The 21419-nt window shown below is 33.0% G+C and overlaps 1 protein-coding gene and 1 pseudogene across 1 annotated transcript; one reads left to right on the top strand and one right to left on the bottom strand.

Annotated features, from left to right (window-relative positions):
• Positions 1-960: 960 nt before the first annotated feature.
• LOC138179939 (protein asteroid-like) lies at positions 961-3674 on the bottom strand. The gene is made up of 2 exons (XM_069113216.1): positions 1400-3674; positions 961-1363 (listed from the first exon to the last, which is right to left on the bottom strand). Exon 1 carries the CDS (start codon positions 3624-3626, stop codon positions 1476-1478), a length of 2151 nt encoding a protein of 716 aa, XP_068969317.1. The 5' UTR covers positions 3627-3674; the 3' UTR covers positions 961-1363; positions 1400-1475.
• A 927-nt stretch (positions 3675-4601) lies between these two features.
• Positions 4602-14748, top strand: LOC138179844 (oxysterol-binding protein-related protein 8-like; annotated as a pseudogene).
• The last annotated feature ends 6671 nt before the right edge of the window (positions 14749-21419 follow it).

Genomic DNA, 21419 nt, shown 5'->3' with positions numbered 1-21419 from the left:
CAACCAAGCTCCAATAGCTTTTGTCGAATAGTTAAAGACACATGAGGTCTCGCATTGCTCTGATGAAACACGACGTTCTTCCGATTCACTAGTTCTGGACGTTTTTATTCAAAAGCTGTCTTTAATTCGTCTAATTGCGAGCAATACCTTTCCGAATTTATCGTCGGGTTGTTTGGTAGAAGCTTGTAATATAGGATTCCTTTCCAGTTCTAGCAGACACAGAGCATAGCTTTCTTCAGATGAAGACCGGCTTTTAGGATGGCTAACACTAAACCTACTGTGACCACTTAAATGATCGTTTTTTAAATTTCGTTTAGAATTTTTTATATACAACGTTATTGCACCGCCATTTAGCTTCACGACTTTTCTTATAATATACGTACAATGAATTTTTTAATATTCACTTCTTTTCTTATTGTGTGTTTTGTGAGAATAATATGTAATCCGTCTTACCTATCACGACTGGTTATTTGACTGGTTAAACGATTTATATTTTTTTGCAATAGTAGTCTCTCGAAAACTCAATTCTGAAACTGAAAGTGGAAGGAAACAAAGGCATTTCGAGTTTTGGGAATTAAATGGGATCTATCTACTGCAAAATTATATGCATTTATTCCACTGTAAAATTCAAATCTAGGAGATGGCCTCTACAAGTATTTTTCAATATCTTAGACATAATCGGGATAAATGCATAGATTTTAAATAAAGAAATCACGAGAGAAGGAATTTCGAGGCAAGAATTTTTATTTCAATTACTAATATTTTTAATACTATTTTTAATAATTTTTAAAACTATATTTTTTTACTATCAAACTGGCTATTATCTTCATTCTATATTAAGAAATACAAGTTGTTTTAAAGACCAGTCACAGTAGGAATATGTATACATGTAGGTTTAGTGCTAAAAGTGATTCATTCTACCTTCCCCCGAGATCTTTTCCGCTTAATCCATTTTTAGTCCCCTATCATTACTTACTCTATAAAACGAATGCTACTAGAGCTAATTGTCTAATTTACCTATTTAACTAGATACCTCCTCTCTCTTTATTCTTTCCTTTTTTTTCTTCTGCAATTTTCTCACCCAGTCTACAGTCCTATTTTTTCCTTGTTCGTGAACTATGTCTCCTGCACTAATCTTCCCTTCTAATTCTGTTTCTTGTTATGCGCTTCCATATTTGATCCTATAGAGTTCACATTCCCTTCTTTCACTCTCCTATCAATATCTATTCTACGTCTCCATCAATCCTTATCTCTCTTGTGCCAGTAATTACTGGCTTCCCTCCTTTATTTCCTTACTTTAATATTCCAGCATTTGCACCACTTATATATTTAGCTTATATATTTATATCTTTAGTTATATGTACTTTAATTTTATTATCACATTGTATTGCATTTGTACTTGTACTTTCCTGTCTCATACTCTTAAATGCCTCAAAGTGTCTTCCTGCCTTCCTTAAGAGATTTGTAGAGTAATATTATTTATTTTGAAACATACATAAAAACATTGGTTTGACTTTTAATAAAAATGTATTAAAAAATCTTAAGAGACTTGGAGACATTTGTAGAACAATATTTATATATTCTTCGATATTATGGTGAGTTTTAAAAGTATTACACAGATTATACAATAAAGTACCATTATATAAATGTGCAACTTTGGTCTGTGGGTAAGGACATCCCAAAAGTGTATTCAAATCCATAGTATGTTTCAAACAACTTTGGAACTCACCAAAAACGTGTACTATATGTATATCAAACTTGTCTGTGTTATATAATGTTTCATCTACTTCAAAAAGTGAAATAAAAAATGGCGCTGCTAGTACATAGTCGTCATGAATGATTTCATTATAGGCTTCGTGAATTGTACCATTTATTATACAACATGAGTTATAATTACTTTCTTTTCTTTTCTGCTTTATAGCTTCCATTGTTTTCTTATATTTTTTGTTAAAAGCCTCTATACTTCTATATTTCCCAATTTTGAAATCTACTATATCAAATAACATACAAATAAATAAAGAATATAAATAACATTTGTGAGATATAGGACATTCTTGTTGATGTATCCAATATTTGATGCATCCAACATACAATATCCACTTTGGTGGAAGTTCATTTATACAATCCATATCTGTAATTCCTAAAGTATTGTTTAAAATCTCTCTCTGAGTAAGTGATGGGATATCTCTAAGATTGAATGAAAAAGGTAGACTAAAAATATTCATAATTTCTATAGCCTCTAACTTATAGCACATAATCTTTTTATCTTCAGTTCTCATTAAGTATTTTATATAATTTATATTATTGTCTACCATTAATTTTAGAATTCCAATGATGATACTAAGGATTTTTAGGCTTACTTTGATGTTTGAAGGATAACGAAAATCTTCTACTTGTATGGGGCATACATATAAACGATGAATTATTAAATTCAGAAAATATGATGGATATTTACCAGTACGAAATTCATTTACAAACCATATAGGCAAATCACTAATAGTTGCAGTGTTAAACATTAATTCAGACTCAGTAAATATCTTTGCTATTTCAATTTCATCATCTTCTTCCTTATCTTCTTCAGTTGATTCATTATATCTTCCACGAACTTCTTCTATATATGTCAATGTATTGATATCTCTATCAAATTTAAAGCTTCTATTGAAGTGATAGGTATTTACATGAGTAATATAATCTCTTGAGAAACCCAAAGTTACAAGTATTTCAGCACATTCATTTCTACAGCCATTTATACTCATCTCTATTAAATCCAAAATTTTTTGTCGCATAGGCATAGTTAACCTACTTAAAATTTCAATGATTGCATCATACAAGCTATATTTACTCAACCATAGCAAAATTCTACTTATACGGTGTTGTCGGGTATAATAGTTTACACTTGATGAATCTAACTTTAAATAGCGGAAGAAGTTTCTAAATGTACCAGGTTCCACATAGTCATTGCCTAATAGTATTGCAGCTAATATTATCTTTGATTGATCTAATCCTGTAAAATATTTGAATAATTTCTCAATCTTATAAATTTTACAAAATTTAATATAACCATTTCCATCTGAATCTTTAATTACATCAGTTTGTAATGTATCAAATGGTATAAATAATGATCCATATACATAAAAATCTGAATCATAGCTGAGAACTGGACAATTTAATATCTTTGCTACTGATGCTATAATATTATCAGTTTCAAATAGACACTGTACAAATCGAATATTTTTTTCCTTCAGTACATTAATAAAAACTCGTTCGTTTAGCAAAGGAAAAATTTGTTCTGGACAATTAGTTTTGAATGCAGAAGTTGGTAATATATCGAGTCTCCTTTTCATTCTTCTTACAATAGTTTTGAATTTTTTACTTTCAACAGCACCATCAAAAAAGACTAAGGGCGTTACATTACACTTTAATAAGTCATCAAAGAAATCTGATATATATTGCTCATAATTATCGTAATCACCACCAAATGTCCAATTATTGCATGTGCACTTTTCATATAATAAATACTTAATGTTATTTCCATCAATTACTAAATACGTATCACGTAATTTGTAGTGCTCTAAAAAATTACATTTATGCTTGTTTATATAAGCAGTTAATCCTGGAATACCCATTATCTTCCTGTTTATTTTTCTTGTCACACGTTAAACTAGTAAATATAAAATATGATGATATTCATTTGTTAACAATATACGCACATATATCATGCTTACGAAAAGGATACTTACAAAAATATAACAAAATTTCTGGTATTCTGTATTCAATAATACAATAGTAAAAATTAATACACCATGGCACAACAAAAAGCCGTATTCCCCGATTCAGTGTTGTCTACCAATTTATTGGATATGTTGTGTAGCCTTCCCAAAATTTAGGGAATTTGGCATGATTGCTGCTCTTGGAGTGCTGAAGTACTCTGCTCGCGTTACAAATTCAAATAATTTCAAAACTAATACAACATTTAAATTAAGAAATACACAACGAGAAAGATTGATTTGAACAATAATTTATATTTAAAACTGAATATTTATTATAGATTAACTACTTTAACAAGATTTGCGCTTTAATGAAATTTATTTATACACTGAGATATAACTTATATGAGATATAACTATAACTGATTAAAAATCACTGGTAAGAAGATATTGCTTATCTATGTGCTGATAAAATACATTTGTAAAATACATTCTACTGCCCTTTATAGGAAACATATGAAAAAACAAAATATTGACATATGATCAATTTTATTAGTCTATAATAACAGAAATTTAAAATAAAAAATAGAATTGTGTATTCAATAGAATGTGACTATAGAATGTTTACTGTAAATTCTGTCTTTAAAATTTAATGTTATTAGCAGTTCATAACTAGCGTTGCTGAAATGGATTTATACTTTAGAAAGTGATATGATGTAATTTAATCTTAGTATCTTTATTGTTAAGTAACTTATAGCTCAAAAATTTTTAGAGTTTGTGATTTTGAAAGATAGATATTTATATAAGATTGAAAAATACATATTTACATGAAACAGTTGTAAAAATATTGATAAATAGTAATTGTAATTGTGAACAAAACTATATATATAGAACCAGTGGATCAATAACTTCGACGAAGCAGTGTTCAAGTTCAATCTGCAACATTACCTAAACTTCCATCAACAGAGTCCCTATCAACAAGTGTAAATTTTGCAACTGCTGCACCTCCACTATCTCCAGGTATAAACACAAAGCTATGTTAATATCATAATGGACAATTATTCGAAATTTGTCAGGTGCTTTTTTGACTTTTGTGTAAATTATTACTATTTCTTGTACAAGTAGTTGATTAGCTGTAAAGAACTGCATATTTTTTATTTCCTGTTTGGCTTATATTTTCCTTTCATACTATGCATATTATTATTTAGATTTTTAACCTCTGAAATGTAATTTTTGTATATTGTATATGTTAAGAAATGTTAAGTTGGTATGATCGCTGGTTACTACAGACTAAGTTGGTACGACTTCTAACGACGCTCTTTTGTCTTAGAAGTCGACCACGTTGTTCTATTGACTTGAAGATTCCTGTGTGGTAAGACGTGTTATAAGACTGAATTGTTAGACTAAAATATATTGGAGAAAACGAATCTAAGTGAATCGTTATTTTATAAACCCAAAACCTTATTAAATAACAGGTTATGGGCCCAGGGCAGTAAACTGCGGGGAAAAACGTTATTATTTTTGAGTTTTTTTTTTGTGTTTTACGAGATAATCTGAGAAGAGACCACGCCATGGCCGATCACGACAGACTAAGTGATGTGGACAGCGATATGAAGCCAGTCTTAAAAAGTGATAATTACGAGTATTGGAAGACAATGACGGAAGCCTCGCTGGTTTTCCTGGGTTGCTGGGAGGCAATAGAACCAGGATTTACAGCAACGCAAAAGGTGGACCCAGAATGCATGAGGAAGGACAGCATGGCACGTGCGTATCTGTTCCGACATGTTCGCCCCGAATTTATCGGAGATATTAAGTCTTTGAAGACAGCGAGGGATTGCTGGAAGGCGCTGGAGGATGTCCATGGGAGGTCCACGTCGATGGACACTGTCCTATACATACGGGAACTGGGTACTATGGAAAAAACCCCCGGTATGAAGATCGGAAAATACTGCGGTAAGATACACGATCTATGTGAAAAGATTTCCAACGCAGGTCTAAGAATCGATGATCACGTGATGGCGTGCTTCATCTTAGCCGGCCTCGTGTCGGACCCAAACTACGCGACATACCTGAGGACGGTAAGGCTCGATAAGAATCTAACATCGAGGGCCGTAAAGTCCGATCTCCTACTTGAGGAAAGGAGAATGGAAGCGGCTATGGGTCCATCCGAAAGGAATAGTGCAATGGCGGCTTGCAGACAATCGCAGACCAAGCCCCAACAAGGTCAAGATGGCGCTAAGAAGAAGCAGAAAAACCCAAAAGATAAAAAATGCTACAAATGTGGAAAACGAGGCCACATATCGTACAACTGCCAAGAGGGAAAGGAAGACAAGGAAGGGAAAGACCCAGAAAACAAGGTGGAAGATAAACCGAGATCCAAGGGACTTATCTCCACACTGGCTTTATCATCTATAAACCACGTGGAAAGGGATAGGATCAGCTATCTCGACTCGGGAGCCTCAAACCATATGACTCCGGATAGATATCGGTTCGTGGACTTCGTGCCTGCGGCCGGACAGATTCGGATTGGTAAGGGCCACCTGGAAGTCAAAGGAAAAGGCACGATCGTTGTGAAGATGACCAAGGCTTGCGGCGGGTGGAGTCTATCCTTGTCGAACGCCCTGTGGGTACCCGATTTAGATGTAAATCTAATATCGATCAGGCAATTGGCAGTGAAAGGCGTCACTACTGTATGTACGAAGGATGAGGCCGTCGGCACACATGATGATGGGGACATGGTATTCAACTCAAAGGTAGGGGACAACGTGTACTACCTAGAGACAATACCACCTGAGAGGCATGCGGCAAACGTCTCCATGGGAAACGATCAAGAAGAACCTGGAAATGACAATGACCACGCCGAGATTATTGAAGCTAAGGCGTACAAAGGTATCGTATCATGGCATGAGAGGTTAGGTCATCTACATGGAAATGCGATGAGAAAAATCCCTGTAAGGGGCGTGAAGGAGGATTCTAGGATGCACGAGGAACCATGCGGGGTCTGCGTGAAAGGGAAAATGACAAAAGTACCTTTTCCGAAGACCGCCCACCACATGTGTCGGCGTCCTTTAGAAATAATTCACAGTGATATTAGTGGCAGAACACAATGCAAATCGCTGGGCGGAGGAAATTATTTCGTGACGTTCATAGATGATTTTTCCCGTTTCACGCACGTCAGGATCATCAGTAAGAAGAATGAAGTACTCAAGTGTTTTAAGGAGTACCAGGCGGAGGTGGAGGCCTTACATCAATATAAGATAAGTGCACTTCAAACAGACAACGGGGGTGAGTACACTGGAGAAACCTTCGAGAACTACCTAAAGGAGAAAGGTATCTTACACAGGAAAACTGTCCCTAGAAACCCTGAACAAAATGGGGTCTCCGAACGAGCGAACAGAACTCTGGTCGAGATGTCCAGATGTTTACTCATCCAATCTGGACTCCCTGACTATCTGTGGGGGGAGGCTGTGAACACGGCATGCCACATAAGGAACCTATGCCCATCCGCTGCCATCGGAGACAAGATTCCACTGGAATTATGGAGGGGTAAGAGATGTGACCTCCAAGGGGAGATAACCAGACTGCGAGTGTTTGGATGCAGAGTCTGGTATCTAAAGAGTCCAAGCGGAGGAAAATTCGAGAGCAGAGCGGATGAGGGGATATTTGTGGGATATGACAGACAGGTCAAGGGTTATAGGATTTACCTACCGAAGGACCAAAGGGTGATAATATCCTGTCATGTCAGATTCGAAGAGAACACGTTCCCCTACAAGAGCGCTAAGGTGGAGACGAACCATATAAAGGATAAGTCCTCGGAATGGATATGGGATGTAGAAACCTTTGAACATAGGGGAGAAGCCGGTCAAGCTGACGTCGAGACACAGAGTGACGGAGAAAACGACGAAGGGGAAACCGACTACTTTATGGATAGTTTAACGTGTGAGGACGATCCAGTGGATACTGTGAGTGTACCGGTTGTGCCTAGGAGGTCGGCAAGGCTACACAAGCCAAGAACATGTGATTGTTGTGCTCGCACTGCGATTGTTTGTAAATCTCAGAACATGTGTGTACCTGTGAATGTGCATGAAGCCCTGAGGGGGCCAGACGCCCAAAAGTGGACTGATGCAATAAAAAAGGAACTAGACAATTTAAAAAGTAAGGATGTGTGGGACATCGTGCAAAGACCCTTAGATAAAAACGTTATAGACTGTAAGTGGGTGCTTGCGATAAAGAGAGACCCTGATAGATATAAGGCTAGGTTAGTAGCTCGGGGATTCTGGCAGAGGCCTGGGGTAGATTATTCAGAAACCTTTAGTCCGATAGTAAAACGCAGAACTCTAAGAATTCTGCTTGCTCTATGTGCGGAGAATGAGTGGGTTTACGAGCACATCGATGTGGAATGTGCATATCTCAACAGCCCTCTGGATGAGGATATATACATGGAGCAACCAGAACTCTTTAGAGTTCCAGGCAAGGACAGAACCAAATTTGTGTGTAAGCTCAAAAGGAGCCTGTATGGACTAAAACAAGCTGGAAGAATGTGGTTTAGGCACATCAATAGCATTTTAAGGGGTATGAGTCTGAGCCCATGCGTGAGTGACCCATGTGTGTATGTGGATGCGTCAAAAAGGTTGATTGTAGCTGTGTATGTGGACGACATCCTTGTGTTTGGGACGAATGAGCGGATTGAGATATTCAAAACTAGGTTTAAGGACAAACTAGATGTTAGGATGCTAGGTGTAGACACTCAATTTCTGTCCATCCACCTGAGTAAGCCAAACAGCACCACGGTAGTATTCGATCAATCTGTACAGATAGGTCAAATACTGGATCTGTTTGACATTACTCACGAGGCTGGAGTGGTGGGAGTGTCGACACCGCTAGCTAGGGAATGTGAGGCTGGTTTTGATATTGAACGCGATGAGCCTTTCGACAGCAAGTTATATGAACAAGCTGTGGGGCACATTATGTATGTCGCTACTGTAAGTCGTCCTGATGTTGCGTGTGCAATAGGAAAATTGAGCCAAAGATGCGCGAACCCGACTGTATCCGACTGGAAAGCAGTGAAGCGGGTATTCAGGTATTTGTTAAAGACCAAAGACTTAACGTTAGTATATCAGAGGACCGGGCAACCTCTGAAAGTATTTTGCGACTCGGATTTTGCGGGTTGTACGGTAGACAGGAAATCCAGGAGCGGATATGTGTTCATACTCGCTGGCGCGGCGATATCCTGGCTATCCAAAAAACAACCGATTATAGCTCAGTCGACGTGCGAGGCGGAATTCGTGGCAATGCAGGAAGCAGCAAGGGAGACAGTGTGGATTTCTTTACTGTTAAAAGAATTGGGTCAACTGTCGTATTGCCCTCGTCCCTGTAAAATATTCTGCGATAATATCGGAGCTATTTCATGGTCGAGAGACGAAATAGTTGCCGAGAGTTCTAAGCACGTCCAAGTGCGATACTTTTACGTTAAGAACTGCGTATCGAAGGGGATACTAGAATATATTTATGTACCTAGTCCGGAGAATGTCGCTGACATTCTTACCAAAGGGTTAAATAGGATTAAGACTCAGCAATTTACCAAAGCTATGGGGCTTGTAGAAACTAGCGATCAAAGGGGAGTGTTAAGAAATGTTAAGTTGGTATGATCGCTGGTTACTACAGACTAAGTTGGTACGACTTCTAACGACGCTCTTTTGTCTTAGAAGTCGACCACGTTGTTCTATTGACTTGAAGATTCCTGTGTGGTAAGACGTGTTATAAGACTGAATTGTTAGACTAAAATATATTGGAGAAAACGAATCTAAGTGAATCGTTATTTTATAAACCCAAAACCTTATTAAATAACAGTATAATCTTCTTTGGCTGACAAATTATTAAATATGTATATTAAATAGATTACTATTATGAATATAAGTTTCAAATAAATAATATTTCTGTATAATAATTACATATAAAACTTATAGTTTATAAGTATTACATAAGTTTAACTTATGGCTAAGATAAATACAATCGAATTTTGTTAAATGTGATCTTTAACACAGATGAAAAAAATGCGATTAAAAGGTCTAATATGAAGATGCTAACTGCATAATGCGTTATGTTAATGAAGCTATTATATGAAATAATTTTATTTGTATAACATACTGTACTCTGTAATAAATAAGGAACTATAAACTATTCTTTTTTCAATTCTATAAATTTTTCACAATGAGTTTTTATTTCTGTATTATTGGAATTCTATTTGCCAAGCTTGTTATGTGAATGTTTTAAGTTTTATTGTTTTTAAGGCTTCCGGTTTTAATTAATTGTAAATAAAAAGAAGTTATATTAAAATTACTAGAGTGATAATCATAATATTTTATATAGTTCATTAAATCATTTATCAACTTTGAGTAAATATTACCGTTTGCATATTTTCATCATTTTAAAAAGCATATCTAATATGAAAATTAAAAAAATATTCATAGAAGTTATTAAAGATTTTAGTTCATAATTGTATTTAATAATTTATTTATATATAACATACATTGTTTTAAATCATATAACTGTTTAATATTTTTGTTTGTAACTATTTTTGGACATTAATATTTATTGCTAAGTTAATATTTAATGAATGTAACTGTATTTTTATGTTGTTATAATATCAGTGTTTAATTAATATTTAAAAAAATAATTTGTAAATAATTTAATTGTTATAGGTTTAACAACTACAATGGGAGAAACAAATAAAAAAACAGATAACTCATCTGATAAAGTATAAAATATTTAATGCACTGTTTTAAGACATTGAAAAGGTATTTATATTTTATTTTTGTATAATTTTTAGTCTTTAGATTCTTGTAAGTTAACAAGAAAAGAATCATATAAGGCTCAAAGAAAGAATTACCGGATGGAGAAGAAAAGAGTTGCCAATGAACTCTTAAGTTCGTTTAAAGATCCAACTGTTATTGTTATGAGATATTGGCTTAAAGTTCGTGGTACATTAAAGAGTTGGACAAAATTGTGGTGCATCCTGAAGCCTGGTTTACTTTTGCTATACAAAAGTCCAAAAACAAAAGTGCTCATTTATATTACTTTTAAATAGAATATTTATTTGCTTCATACATAATTATACTCATATACCTATTACAGAGTAATCACTGGGTGGGAACGGTTTTACTTAATACATGTCAAGTAATAGAACGTCCAAGCAAGAAAGATGGATTTTGTTTTAAATTGTTTCATCCCTTGGAACAGTCAATATGGGCTCCAAGAGGCCCAGAAAAAGAAGCTATTGGTAAATAATGAATTTTGTACAGATGAAAAAATATATTTCTACTTAATCATTTTTATAGGTGCGGTTGTACAACTTTTGCCAACATCTTATTTAATATGTAGAGCACCTTCACAGGCAGCTGGTAAATGTTGGTTGGATGCACTTGAATTATCTTTACGTTGTTCATCTTTAATAGTACGCTCAACAAGCGCATTACCACGTGCTTTACCACATGATACTACAACAACTCATGAAACTCAGTGGAGTGAAGCAGATTACGAAAAACACTTTGATGAACATGGTAGGCATAACAGAACAATATTTTTTACAACGTATCAAGATGTATGTTATATTACATAAAATGTTAACTTTTATTCTATTATTCCTTCTCTTTTAAGAAATTTACTTGATATAAGAAGTAACATTTCTCTTTTATACATTAATACATTATAATTGACTTTAGTACAAGGACAGCACTCAGAAAAATACTTAATTAAGCTTTATTCATGGAAGTTATTGGTACTAATTATGTTGTTATTGTCATTCCTTTCCTGACTTTTGTCACCTTAAACACTTGCTTTAATATCCACAGTATGCTTGTCTAATTATGCTCCTCAATCACCTACAACACCTCAAAGACGTTTGTTATCATGTCCTCAGCCTTTAACACCTTCTATGTCAAATAATCCTAAAAGTGTTTGTCCTTCACCAACTCCAATGTTTCAGCATTTATATCATGCAGTAGCATATTGGGAGAAACAATTTTGCGATAAATCTCCACCTGTTGCTGCAGATACAGATATTATTTTGTCTTCGAATACTGTAGATATGTTAGGTGATGGAGATACTTATCCCCATTTTGAATCTTCTATCTCCAAGCCTATTAAGTCTTGCACTCGACGCATGACTGTTCCTTCTGTACATGTCCTGGAGTATGATACTCCAATAGTAGTAACGCTAGATCCTATGCACTCCTCACATATAGACCTGGACGACATTAGCCAGCCAGAGAACGGAGTAGCAGCTGATGCAGAAATTAGTGCATCAGACAGTGAATCTGAAGGGTCAGCTAAAGAAGATCAACAAGAAACAATTAACGAAACTCTATATGTTGCGAATGAGTAAGAAGTCCTTGGAGCGGTAAAATAAATTATATTGTATTGCGCCTTATCCATAATCGAAACTAGAGTTTTTATATTTGTGTTTGATACAGGCTGGAGAAGTAGTTACAGAATTACAGGAAGAACAAAAATCTTTAATATGGTTCTTGATGAAACAAGTTCGACCAGGCATGGATTTATCGAAAGTAGTCTTGCCGACTTTTATTTTAGAACCTCGTTCGTTCCTAGAAAAACTGGCTGATTCTTATTACCATGCAGATTTATTGTCCCAGTAAGTATAAATTTGTAGATTTTGAGAAACATTTGAATAAAATTATTATATATATATGCTTTGTTTCTTGTTCTTACAGAGCAGTAGTGGAAGATGATGCATTTACACGTATGAAAGGTGTTGTTAAATGGTATTTATCTGGATTTTATAAAAAACCTCAGGGTTTGAAGAAACCATACAACCCGCTTTTGGGTGAAACTTTCCGCTGTTATTGGCAGCATTCTAATGGTTCAAGGACTTTCTATATTGCTGATCAGGTGTACAATTATTAAAATTTTTTAATTTTTTGTAATTATATGTACTTGCTCCATCTTTATTACTATTACATACTTATATGAAACATTTCAATGTTAATAGTTATCTCATCATCCACCTATATCAGGCTTCTATGTTACAAATCGACAAGATGGATTTACTATTAGTGCTACAATTATTGCTAAATCTAAATTTTATGGTAAATATATATATTTTTTTGTTAAAAAAAAATGAAACGTTTTGCTAAGACAGGCATTATATGAAAATATACATTCCATTTTTCAGGAAATTCAACATCAGCAGTTTTAGATGGTGTTGCAATACTGACAATGTTGCCCAGAGGAGAAGATTATACAATGACAATACCTTACGCCCATTGTAATGGTATTCTTATGGGAACATTATCTATGGAATTAGGTGGGAAAGTTCATATAAATTGTGAAAAGACAGGTTATCATACCGAACTAGAATTCAAACTCAAGGTAATATGGAATGTTACATAAACTTAAAATAATAGTCATAAAATTAATTATATGTGTTTGTGTGATTACTCATTCAATAGCCATTTCTTGGAGGTGCAGAACAAATGAATCAAGTTACAGGGGGAATACATCTAGGAAAAGAAACTCTTGCTATTATATCAGGCTATTGGGATGGTCAAATATTAATTACAGATAAAAGAACTGGGGTTTGTTGATTATTTAGGATTCTATACACAGTAATTAATAGTTAAATTAAACTATGTCAATTAATCTTGCAGCAAGAAAGTGTGTTTTTCAATCCTACTCCAGAAATACGTAAAAAGAGATTGAAAAAGTACACTGTATCTCTAGAACATCAAGGTCCATGGGAAAGTGAGAAATTATGGTACGATGTTACTCAGGCAATTAATGGCGATGATCAAGTTGCTGCTACTGATGAAAAAACTCAATTGGAAGAAGCACAAAGAGAGCGTGCTAAAGAACGAAAACTTAAAGGACAGGAATGGATTCCTAAGCATTTTGTTCAGGTATTAAATAACAATAAAAGAAACTGCTTTTGTAAGCTCCTATTTATATTCTGAACATAATTTTATTTCTGAATATAATTTTTTTAATATTATCAGGATATTATAACGGGTAACTGGGTTTATCGACATGCGGATGTTCGACCATGGGATCTTAGAAATGATGTTGTACAATATGAACAAGATTACATAGTGCGTACGAAAACTAGACACAAAACACCAATTATGCGTACTGGAAGTATCGTATCAACTGAACCACAGACACAGGTATAGGAATTAAATAATGTAAATAATACTTTTATTTTGTAAATAAACAAATGTTTGATGAAAACAAAATAATTTATTAGTTTTATTGATGATTACTAATTATAATACAATTGTAATAATCATTCAAATCAAGATTTTGATTATTTATATCAATTATGCTCTGAAAAAGCAAAAAATAATCGTGAACTATGAATACATTTTCTTTCTTTCATTTTTTCAAAACGAAATAACTAATTTAAAAGTTTATCACTCATGTTTCAGGTTCCACTTCTTGAAGCTGAGTCACGTTCTTCGCTTTCTGTATTAAAATCTTTCAAAAGACAGTTGTCTAATAATTTACCATTAACAGAGACCGCTCATGATTCTGGGAGTTCCTCTGCAGAGGTACACTCAGATTCTAGTCAGTCAGTAGGTAAAAGAAAACGTTCTACGGCTAGGTAAGTTTTTCTATTATTTCTCGATTATAGAATAACGACTAATAATACTTTCCTTAATTTTAAACATGGAAATATTTTTTCAGGATAATGTATATTATAAAGGACATAGAAAGACAAATGTTAGAACATGGTGATAAACTTAATCATATAAAACACATATTAGAACAACTTGCTATAATACAAAGAGAACAAGTTTATCAACACCATAGTATAAATATGTTGAAAATCTTCATTGATACCATTCTTGTTATTATAATAGTTTTCTCTGTACAATACTTTGTAAAAATATGGACCGATGAACCTAGCGGAGGTTGAAGAGTATGATAACAGAATCGTAGTATAAATTGTATATATTATTTATCTTCTCTCAATTCGGATTATCAGCTTTTGCGTCAGGAACAAGCTTTGGAAAGAAAAATCTTAAAATTTGAAGTACCTAATTTACACGTGTTTTTATCAGAGATAATAAAACACGTCGTTTTTAATAGAATACCGCTAAAAGGATAGAATAAAATAATTTAGAACTATTAAAGATATGCTTATTCAGGTAATCGCAGTGCAATGTTATTTTATTTATAGCTTTTGGATAGTTTAATTTTTGATTTGTAAGATGATACGTTATGGCTATATAAATGTAAGCTACATTCTCTAGTGATTAATATAACACTTATAGTCTTTGTTAAACGCTCCTCACGCCAGCAATGAACTATACAAGGTAAAAGGAATTTTTTTGAGCTTATCAATAGTAATATTTTGAGCTTATATATAATATTTTATGTGCTAATGCACAAAAAAATAATTATATATTTATTCAGAAATTCTAATGATGTTGTAGTATTTACTGCAGGCGCTCAATAGTAAATTGTAAAGATATAACAACATATATTATTATAAATTTTATTATCTTGGAATTATGGCGACTATAAAATAGGAAAAGCTACTTGCAGTTTAAAGTAATATATAGAATTAATTTTATAGTGCATCAGTATTATTATTTTGATTAATACAATGAAATTCCTAGTAAAATAAGTATCAAATATTAAAATTGTGCACATGATATGAAACAAGAGTTACATCCAAATTTTTGCTACATAACTTAAATCATGAATTTATTTTGTATCATTTGCATCTTCCTGTTAATAAACATATTATGATGAATTTAATATAGAGCTTTTATATTTAGAATGAGTTTTATTGATGATTGTTTTATACTTATATAATTTAAAGCATGTTTCTAAATATGTTTACAAATGATTGAAAAGTTCTTGTAATTTTATTAGACATACTTAAATGTTTACTTCAAAAATAAAGATGAACTTGAAATAAAGATGAAAGAATATATTTAGTAAAATAAAAACAATTTAGACCACAGTGATGCCATTGTTGAAATATCAATTTGTGATGGATAATTTTTTAATTTAACAATATATCATATAAAATTAAAAATATTGACAATATACATACACTCCTCGCCAAAAAGATAGTCCAGGTGTGCTATCTTTAATTTCTCAATGACGCGTGTAAAGTTTTTCGTCTGTAACGCATAATATCGAAACATTATGAGCTCAGAATATACGGTTCGTTGAAAATAATTAAAAATATTATAAGATTTATTCTGAGCTCATAATGTTTTGATATTATGCGTTACAGACGAAAAACTTTACACGCGTCATTGAGAAATTAAAAATAGCACGCCTGGGTTATCTTTTTGGCGAGAAGTGCATATAATAAATACATTAATAATTCTGTATCAGTTCATAGCTTCGAATTGACTTTTTAGCTAAGTATAACAAAATAAAACTTTTAAATGGTAGTCAATGTCCTTGTTTATGAAAAAATTACATAAAAATAAAATTTAATTGATGTTTTAATACCTTTACTTTGATTAATATGTAGTGTACATACTTCAATAAAACAAAGGACAGATAAACCTTTGTATAAATGATAATTCATTTATTATTAGTATAAATTAATTTCGTTTATAAAAATAAATTATAAATAATATGATCTATAAAATTTCAATACCATCCTTTATTAATTTTTTATGTATATAGAAATTATTTTTCTTTAATAAATATGTATAAATATTTTTTAGCTGTTACTACATATTTAATGCAATTTAAATGAATATTATTTTTTTAAAATAGGGAAGTAAAATATTCCTTAATTATTAACATTTTTATTTACATAAAAATTATGAGAAAAATTATATTCAAATTAATGTCCTGTTGCATGAGTTTTCAGCCACTTAAAGCATTACAATAAAAAGGAATCATTAATCAAAGTTTATATTTTGAGTGAGTAAGATATAATAATAACAAATAGCTTTTGTTGGAAAAATACAAGAAAAAATACAAAATACAAATACTATTTATTAGTATTTGTAAACTGTAAACTTGGTACTATATGAACAAAGGTGTCATGTTTTATGCTTGTTTAATTTGTTTTAACATGCTTTACAATATAATAAGTAAAAATCGTTAAAATTCGTTAAATACGTTAAAATTCAAAAGTAATCTTGAGTTCAATATAAAAAAAATTTGTTTTCATTATGATACAAAATGTCAGAAATGTCTATTATTGTTAAATGTTGTTCACTTAACACAGATAAATTTTGGTTATTAACTCTTTTATTCAAACAGCTGAAAAATCATAAATTATGAGAACACGCTGTATATTCCATATTTCTTAGAGCACTGCAATTAGCTGCAAAATTTATTTTTGTTGTGAAAATTCACATACCTATTAGATGTTGAATCTGATTTAAATTTATTTAGTCGGTATTTATAAAAGACAGAATGACCGATATTCAAGTATGGCTTTAAAATCTACACCATACTTTGCACAAAAGTTCGTAATTGTTTCCTATTTTTATTGTTTAATTTTCTATATAATATAATTCTTTATAATAATTGAATGATTTTTGATATCTCAAAGCAAAAATGTTAAAAGTAAACCAAGAAGTATAAGTATTGTTAAATACATAAGCACCTTCTAATAATTTTTTATGATATTTATCACGTCGTGAAATGCTTTCCGTAGTAGAGTACCTGATATTTTTATATTGTAACTTATTTAAGTTCAAAAGATTATAAATATTAATTCGTTGTGATAGTTCGATGTGTAGTGTTAAGATTATTAAAACACGAAAGAAGATATCGTGGAGTAATTAATAATATTCTTATATTATAAATTCAGACATATAAACGTTATATGTATAAAGAATTATATATATATATATATATATATGTCGGAGATGAAAGGAAAGCCGAAGCCGTTCCTTGGAAATTTTGGGAACATCCTCTAGTACTCTAGCCTGGATTTTATCATAGCTGTAATTGTTCGAGATTTGTGATAGCGAGATTGGGTTCGAGGTGACAATTGTACGTTTGCCTAACGGAGGTCTGGAGTGGTTTATGGGTTTTCCGAGAAATGTGGTTGTGGCGGCATGCGGCCTCGGGAGCGGGCCTAGCCACGTGTAATACAGTGGGTCATACATTGTATTACTAATCAAACTCCAGGCAGAAACCGCCTAACAACGGCGTTTGGAACTTTCTCGATGCTTCCAACGAGTCTGCCTAGCAACGGCGTTTGAAACCTTCTCGATGCTTCCAAACGGGCATAGAAAAACAAATGCAATCGTACAGCGAGAAAAATCTCGACGAGGCTGGCATTCTTGCGACTGCTTTGGAGAGTGACACGTCGAGTTTTCAACCATCGTATTTCCGTGCTTAAGATCAGTCTACGCTTAGTAATGAGTTATCCCGTTAGCCGTGGATTCGTTTGAACTCAAAAATATTGTTAATAGCGTTCATTAAACTTATTGTTCGTAAATCATACTATTCATTAAACTTACTATTCGTTAAACTTATTATTTATTAGACTTATTTTTTACACTTATTATTGTTACACTTATTCTTCGTTCAACTTATTATCCACTAACTTTATTATTTGTTAAGCTTATTATTCACTAGACTTATTATTTGTTAATCTTTGTAGTAGACTTATGTATACGTGTAAATACAATCTCGGTTGTGTAAAACAATGGTTAATTCACGTGAAAAGTTGTTACGCGCCCAAAATTCCAACCATAACCCGACATATATATATGTCGGGGTGGCGTTGCGGATAGGATTGTGGGTGTTTGGTGAGTCTTCATTGAAATTAGCCATCGTTGCGATATAATAAAGACACAGTTTATTAGCACAGGCACGGATGATACAAATTTGACAATTGACTATGGTGATTAGGCACCCGCGATACTAGTAACAATGGTCTCGGGTTCGATAACGAATCCGCGGTCAACGGGATGATGGATGAACGTGCTCGCGAAGTCTAAGTCTGAACAATAATAATTCGTAAGAACGTTACTCCCTTTAGTCGACGAGATCGCGTGAAAGAATGCCTTTCCCGTCCCGATGATGCCACAGAGGAAAACTATATCGGGGGTGTCTAAGGGCACGAGATCATCGGATTCGTCGAGGATAGCCTTCGTTCAGAGAGTAAGGGAAATCGGCGTTGCTGCTAATTGGTCAATTTCTATATCGGTGGTTAGAAAAGATACTAGCCGCCCTCGAGGGAAAGTTGCTAGTGGGAGACGCCGTTCGTTGAAAGAAATAGATCTCCCCTATCTTCTCGTAGTTGAGACAAAGACTGTTTATCTGTTTAAAGGATTTTAGGTAACTAGATCTTAGTGTTTATAACGGCCCTCGGGCTAGCTGATCACGTACTGTGGAGACACATCGACATCTGGCAATCATCTTACTCGAAGAATAGGGACTGCGTGTGGCCACGGGACAGAGACCGTTGGAATGTTTACTGTCGTGTGTCGCCAGAGATATTTCTTTTAAGGAGAGCTATAGAATTACTTCACACATTTGTTAGGCAAAGCGTTCATCCCTTGACCGCGGGCACGTTGGCGACCGACTGTCGCCTCGAGCCCAAGCTCACTATCACAAATCTCGGACAATCACAATTAGGTTGAATAACTACAATTGTTTAATTACAGCTATAGTAGGCTCTAGGTTACAATGTTGCGGGATTATCCAGCATTCCAGAGGCTCCGGTGTTCTTTCCTCTCCGACATATATATATACAGACATATACACAATGACATATTCCTTTGAGTCGCTTTTACCACTTAGTTTGCCCGTTATATCCATGTGAACCGTGTGCCAAGGTATGCTGGTCTTAGGTATGGGATGTAATTCGGCTTGTGCTTTGCCTGAACTAGCCTTTGAAACTCGACAAACATGACAGTTCTCAACGAATTATTACGTAATATGGTATAACGCTATAACCTAATACGTTATATGATATAACGTTGTAACGTATTACATTATATGGTATAACGTTATAACGTATTACGTTGTACAGTATAACGTTATATGGTGTAACGTTGTAACGTATTACGTTATATGGTACATCGTTATAACGTATTACGATATATGGTATAACGTTATATCGTATAACGTTATACCGTATTTCGTTATATGGTGTATCGTTAATACGAATTACGTTATATAGTATAACGTTATAACGTATTACGATATATGGTATAACGTTATATGGTATAACGTTATAACGTATAACGTTATAGGGTATAACGTTATAACCTAGTACGTTATATGGTGTAACGTTATAACGTATTACGTTATATAGTATAACGTTATAACGTATTACGTTATATGGTATAACGTTATAACGTTATACGTTATATGATATAACGTTATAACGTATTACGTTATATGGTACATCGTTATAACGTATTACGATATATGGTATAACGTTATATGGTACAAGGTTATAACGTATTACGGCATATAGTAAAACGTTATATGGTATAACGTTCTAACGTATTACGTTATATAGTATAACGTTATAACGTATTACGTTATATGCTATAACGTTATAACCTAATACGTTACATGATATAACGTTGTAACGTATTACGTTATATGGTACATCGTTATAACGTATTACGTTAAATGGTATAACGTTACATGGTATAACGTTATATGGTATAACGTTTTAAAGTAATACGTTATATGATATAACGTTATAACGTATTACGTTATATGGTATAACGTTATAACTTATTTCGTTATATGGTACAGCGTTATAACGTATTACGTTATATGGTATAACGTTACAGGGTATAACGTTATATGGTATAACGTTATAAAGTAATACGTTATATGATATTACGTTGTAACGTATTACGTTATACGGTATAACGTTATACCGTATTTCGTTATATGGTATATCGTTAATACGTATTACGTTGTATACTATAACGTTATATGGTACAACGTTACAACGTAATATGTTATATGATATAACGTTATAACGTATTACGTTATATGGTATAACGTTATTACGTATTACGTTGTACAGTATAACGTTATATGGTGTAACGTTATAGCGTATTACGTTATTTGGTATAAACGTTACAACGTATAACGTTATAGGGTATAACGTTATAACCTAATACGCTATATGATATAACGTTATAACGTATTACGTTATATGGTACATCGTTATAACGTATTACGTTATATGGTATAACCTTATAACGTATTACGTTATATGGCATAACGTTATAACGTATTGCGTTATATGGTACATCGTTATAACGTATTACGATATATGGTATTACGTCATATGGTATAACGTTATAACCTAATACGTTATATGATATAACGTTGTAACGTATTACGTTATATGGTACATCGTTATAACGTATTACGTTATATGGTATAACCTTATAACGTATTACGTTATATGGTATAACGTTATAACGTATTGCGTTATATGGTATAACGTTATAACGTATTACGTTATATGGTACATCGTTATAACGTATTACGATATATGGTATAACGTTATAACGTATTACGGTATATAGTATAACGTTATATGGTATAACGTTATAACGTGTTACGTTATTTGATATAACGTTATAACGTATTACGGTATATGGTATAACGTTATAACGTATTACGTCATATGGTATAACGTTATAACGTATTACGTTATATGGTATAACGATCTAACGTATTACGTTATATGGTATAACGTTATAACGTATTACGTTA

This window comes from Bombus flavifrons, chromosome 5 (genome assembly GCF_040668555.2).
Source record: "Bombus flavifrons isolate JBK064 chromosome 5, iyBomFlav1_principal, whole genome shotgun sequence".
Taxonomy (NCBI): domain Eukaryota; kingdom Metazoa; phylum Arthropoda; class Insecta; order Hymenoptera; family Apidae; genus Bombus; species Bombus flavifrons.
This window is presented reverse-complemented; position numbering and strand designations above follow the sequence as displayed.